The 6,000-nt window shown below is 38.4% G+C and overlaps 1 protein-coding gene across 1 annotated transcript; it reads left to right on the plus strand.

The window, feature by feature from the left end:
- Nucleotides 1-2,758: 2,758 nt before the first annotated feature.
- On the plus strand, nt 2,759-5,624 carry phyhdla.2.L (probable alpha-ketoglutarate-dependent hypophosphite dioxygenase-like gene a2 [provisional] L homeolog). The gene is made up of 6 exons (XM_018229776.2): nt 2,759-2,912; nt 3,279-3,495; nt 3,611-3,702; nt 3,829-3,968; nt 4,277-4,381; nt 5,285-5,624. The coding sequence occupies exons 1-6, from the start codon at nt 2,783-2,785 to the stop codon at nt 5,390-5,392; spliced, it is 792 nt and encodes a 263-aa protein (XP_018085265.1). The 5' UTR covers nt 2,759-2,782; the 3' UTR covers nt 5,393-5,624.
- The last annotated feature ends 376 nt before the right edge of the window (nt 5,625-6,000 follow it).

Below are 6,000 nucleotides of genomic sequence, written 5' to 3' on the forward strand. Positions count from 1 at the left end.
CTGGCCCAGATCCGCCTCTTAGTGGCACAGAGCACGTGCACACTGATGTGGCACCATGCGCATACACACAGACCAAGCACCGCGTGCATATGCACAAGCGCGGCATGCCAGAGCAGCAGGGGGGGTTGGAGGGGGGACCGGGGCAGTAGCCCTGGTGGGCCCCAAGCCCCCAGTCTGATCCTGTTTCCAACATACAACTGCATAAACACAACATAAATACAATACAAAATTCAACACAGAAAAATTATCTTCTTCCATCTTAGAGTGTATATGCTCCTGGTTGGTGATCACTGCTGGAGGTCTGTGCACAGGATGTCACATGATCAAAAATGGTGGCTAGTAGCACTAGTCTTCTTTTGCTAAAGAAGTATGGGGGAGCAGATTCTGGGGGACCCATTCATGCAATCTGGGATGAGGCAGAGAGAGCTGTGAGGGGAGGACTATATTTCCATTTGCCCTTCTGGATAATAGAATAATAGATCCCATACCCATTCTGCATAACAGATGCCATACCTGTATATTTACGTATAAATGAAATTAGATATGAATGTATCCTAAACAATACACAGCTTTCTAAATAACTGGTCTATGGCCAAACACCTTGTTAAAGGAAGCTTATGAGCTTTCAGTGCTGCTTATTGTAACATTTATTCCATGACACAGGTGGTGTGATGGTGTGAATGGGAATTTACCTTTCTGTCATCATAGAAACAGCCTCACCCAGCAGAGATACACTACAGATCTGCCCATAGAGGAAACACAAATGACAAATATTATATTGCTAAATATTCAGGAACTACCACTGTTGCTTCCATAGGAAATAGGTATAGCTAAGAAGTTTCAGTTGGTTTTGTAAAAGCAGGTAATTCAGGTTTATAGATGTAGGTTTAGAGCATGTAAATCTGTGATGTCATTAATACACTTTTCTGTTCCGCAACACAGCTTGCCCTAGGCTGATCATTAAACTCTAATGACCTAATGTTCAGTGGCATAACTATAGAGGAAGCAGACTCCCAGGGGGCCCAGGGAAAAGGGGGACTCAGACTATTTCCTCCATAGCCTTCAAATCTCCCTTCCCACTGCTTTCTAATTATTTTAATTGATGCGCTCGCCTATTCGCCAGGACCCCCCAAAAACATTTTCTGGTGGGGGGCCCGGCGCACTTTTGTTACACCTCTGCTAATTCTGTTACCATTTCTGTTCTATTCTATTCCATTCTATTCATGTGACATCACTATTATTTTTCTCCAGTGAGTTTCTGAGAATTTTCTGAAAACTTTTGTCAGGAAAGCATTAAGGTTTTACCATAAGCTGCATCTTTAAAGGGGTAGTTCACCTTCAAATAATTAATATGATGTATATAGTAAAATTTGCATTCAACCTTTTTTTTAGAAGCTAGGAATGGGTTGAATTTACACTAGAAACAACACTACAGAGACTGGGGGAACAGTAGGAGAGGGTCTGAGTATAAGATAATTAATAAACAGTAACAATAACATTGTAGCCTCACAATGCAATATTTTTTTTCGCTGCTGGGGTGAGTGATCCATATTTGAAAGCACTGTGTTCTATGCTGGTCGCAGCAGGAAAGAACGTGAAAAAGGTTGTGCGTACATGCAACTGATGTGACCTGCGAGAATGCCTGCGCACAGCGTAAACTGTTTCTTTGGGGGGCCAGCAGATCGGGGGGTTCAGGGTCGGTGGGGGCCCATGAGGGCCGGGGCCCACCAGCCCAGTCCGACACTGGAGGCAGAGGAAATGAAATGCTTCAAAAACTAGAAATGAATCAGATATGAACTACCCCCTTTTACTAAGATAAACCGTAAGTCAGATGAGTACAATTAAGTCTTAGGTGATATAAAATATACTTAATAGAGCAAAATGTATTTTATAAATAGGTGATCAGTGCTTCATAAATAAGCCCCTTGGATTACAATGAGTAGTGTATCTCCTAAATTAGAACATATTCTATATATTGTAGAGATATTGCAGGACATGTTACCAAATGAAATGGGATTGTAATGTAAATAAGATTTCTAATGGAGGCTGAACAGTAACGTAACTAGAGGGGGCGGGCCCTGGTGGGGGATGTGCAGCCGGGCCCCTGCCGCCCTCCGTATGCCCGGAAACCCTGAAGAAGTCAGTGTCGTGCAAGCTGACGGAGGGGTGCGGGCCCTGGTCCAATCGCACCCCCTGCTCCCCCGGTAGTTACGCCACTGAGGCTGAAACATATTTTTAAAGTACATGTACGATTTTAATAAAATTAATGAATTTAGTTCATAGGAGTAATGTTCTTTTTTTAAGTGACAAGAAAGAATTTATGACAAATTGCTCCATATTCCATCGCCCCATCCTGTAAAGAAGTTTGTTTATGAGAGGTTGAGGCAGTCTGACAATAGTGAAAGTGGATTAGCATAATTATTCAACCAAGATCATTACATCACACACTGAAATTAATTGCTCGTCTCTCCGACCTTGCACAATCATTCAGGATTTCCAATGTGTGTCTGCCATTCAGAAGGAAATAAGCCAATTTTTTTACAACCCAGGGGAAGTACTGCAGTTTGTGACTGTATTAGAGTTGCCACCTTTTCTGGAAAAAAATACCGGCCTTCCTGCATTCTTACCATTTTTTTCCTATTAATAACATTGGCATAAAGTATAATTTTTACCGGCCAACCCTAGACTGTGTATATAAGCCAGAGTGAGCACAAGCCAGGCAGTACTACATCACTGATACATCTCAGCATTACTGTACAGCAGAAAATCCTCTCCATAAACCATGAATGCAGAAGCCAAACAGCTAAAGGCTCTTTATGATGCTACAGGCTTCCTGACAGCTATTGATGTTCTGGGGAAGGAAGAGCTCCAACAGGCCTACAAGGAACATGCAAAACTAGAGGACACATTTGGTAAGTCTTGAGTTAATTTTGCAGGAAAGTTTTTGGAAAATGATGGTATTATAAAACACAGTATTTTTGTTAATAGATAGAATTATGTGTATTACGTAAGGTACCCAGGTACATTGCATATTTAATACTAATTACCTGCCATATCAGATCATTATTTACTGTATATTATCTTAAATATTTATTCATGGCTCTCATGATCTCTCTCTCTCTCTAGGTAGATAGATGATAGATAGATAGATAGATAGATAGATAGATAGATAGATAGATAGATAGATAGATAGATACAGTAGATGATAGTGAAAGAGTATTTTATCTGCTGGTTATAAAGTTTGATTTATTCTCTATTGATCTCTATTGATTTTACAGGCAAGGAATACACACAGTACAACCTGCACAACACCCACATGCAATATGAGTGGGTGATGAATCTGGCTGCTCATCCCAAACTACTGGACACAATCACTGCTGTGTTAGGACCCAACGTTATTCTCCTGGACTCCAGGTTTATCTGTAAATACCCTTCCTCTGACGTCCCCCACAAAGATAACACTGCTCCATATGTTGCTTGGCATCAGGACATGAAGTGAGTATATAGAAATCTGATTTATTTAGTAACCAAATCAAGGAACTTGTCCAATGTATATAAACAGTATTAATGAATGGCACAGATCAGTAATGGGTTCCCTTTATCCTTCCAGGTATTGGGGATTTGAAGGAGGTCCCGTGGCTTCTGTGTGGCTGGCATTTGATGATGTGGATGCAGAAAATGGAGTCCTGCAAGTTATTCCAGGTATTATTTTTTTTACTTACGTATAAATTAAAATGGAAAATGAACTGCTAAAAATTGCAACATAATAAAATGACAGTATGTATGTAGGACAAACAATTTATTAACAGCTTGATCTTCATTTTATAGGAAGTCACAAACAAGGCATTTTGGAACATAGAGTGGCAGAAATCCCAGGAAACTTGCTGACTACAAACCAGGAAATACCCAGACACTTGGTGCAGGTGGAGGATATGGTTGAGTGTCCCCTCAAAGCTGGACAGATGTCTGTAAGTGCAAAAGTATTTTAAAAGTTACTGGTTCTTTATAAAAATAGAAACTATAGCATCTACAATCTACCATTTTCTGCTTAAAAAATTTCCACAGGTCTCTGCACTGTTTTTCATTGACACCCAAATGCTCTATGCAGTGTGCAAAGTGCAAATTGTAAATATCCCCTTCCATATTTCGTGCCATCTATATATAATTTAAAAGAGTTTTTAAGAATAAATGTAACATCTTTTATGTTTTTTAGTGTTTCTCTGTGTTGTAATAAATAACAGGAGGGTGAACATTTTTTGAAACTTTATGATTTTAGGTCCATGACGGACTAACAGTTCATGCCAGTGAAGCCAACATGTCCGAGAGAAGAAGATGTGGGTTTGTCATCCGCTATGTGCCCACAACTGCATATCCTGTCAAGGTGAGAAACCAAGATCAAATGGATGTACAGACAGAATAAATATTATATATATATATATATCAATATATAGATGTCTAGCAGGAAATATTATTCATGATGTTATAGTTATACTACATACAGTATATTACCCAGCATCAGTTAGTAATTACTTACATTATTAAATGAGTATTTGTGTAGGCTTGGAACTCATAATCATCAATGCACTAAAACAGGTTGTTGTTGTCAAAAGTTTCAGAAGCTATTGGCCATATAAACAAATAATATGAGCAAATTTGAGTATTGAAGAACATTCTCTGACAACTTTTAATTATAAAAAAAAGTAAATGAAGTCCTCTGGTCACTTTTACTTTCCTCTGGTTTCCCAGATTTTTTCTTTATAAAAAGTATGTTGTATAAAGTATATAGCTTTATATACTAATACTTTCAGATGACCAGCTCTCTTTTAGGGATGCAGTGTTAGCAAACGTATATAAACCTAGGGTTAAATACCTTTGCCAATCAGTGAGCTGCAAGCCTGGTATTAGCAGTCTAAAACTTCCAATATCTTAGCAACTATTAAAAATAGAAAATGAAATGTAAAAAGAATTCATGTGGTCTAAATAGAGGCTTATGTATAAAGACATTAGGTCCAGTAGTTGCTAGGAGGCACATTTACAATGTATGGGTGCAAATCAGATCTTCTTTTCTAAAGTTTGGTGTTTGCAGGACCTAAAAAGATTTTGCTGAAGGGCCAGTCATTTCTAGTTAATCACCTGCATGGAGGCTTGTGGTTTACTTCTCAAAAAGACAGAAGCATAATCACCATTAACTACCATTGGTTATTCTTGAATTGCAGCACTGTATTCCTGTTTCTATGACAGAATAGTTTTTTAAATCAGCTAAACATGTGACATTTAATTACAGGATCCTGAACGTCCCAGAACATTCCCTGCAACTGTCCTTGTGGCTGGAACCGACGAGTTCAATCAGTTTGAAGATCACGCACCTAACTTTTTCAGCAAGACTTATTAACTGATGAGAAACATCTCTGATCCTTTAGTTCTTAGTTCTTTCTTACAGTTCAGATGGAAGATGATTCTAGAGCATTTTCATGAATATATATTTAGTTGGTCATTTTCATGATATTTTTGAAGCTTTATTTTATAAGCTAGAAATCGTGTCTGCCAAGTGTTTTTTAATTTGTTAAATTATTACTGCATAGACTTACAGTATATGTTCTCAATAAAACACATGCTGGCATGAACATTGGCTTCCTGGTGTATTTTTATGAAAAGCAGTTTACATTTTATAGGTGTAAGGAATGGCTTGGTATATCATGGAAGATTATTGGTTATATTCAGTATCAAATAGATAGAATACTTTTGAATCCTTTTGGTTGAAGGCCAGGACACAGAAGCATTAAGTTTGGGCTGACACATAAAAACTGGGCAGTAACACTTGTTCAGGAATTTTGAAGAGGAAATAAATCACATTCTGTTTCACTGACTATGAAGATATATACATGGCTATAACAGTAATTGTTATACTTCCTGGTATATCCAAAATAATCAATTGTAACTCTCACCCTGACAACCTGGAGTACTGGAGCAGGATTGTCTTTAGGGTAAGGTCACACTGGG

This window comes from Xenopus laevis, chromosome 8L (genome assembly GCF_017654675.1).
Source record: "Xenopus laevis strain J_2021 chromosome 8L, Xenopus_laevis_v10.1, whole genome shotgun sequence".
Taxonomy (NCBI): domain Eukaryota; kingdom Metazoa; phylum Chordata; class Amphibia; order Anura; family Pipidae; genus Xenopus; species Xenopus laevis.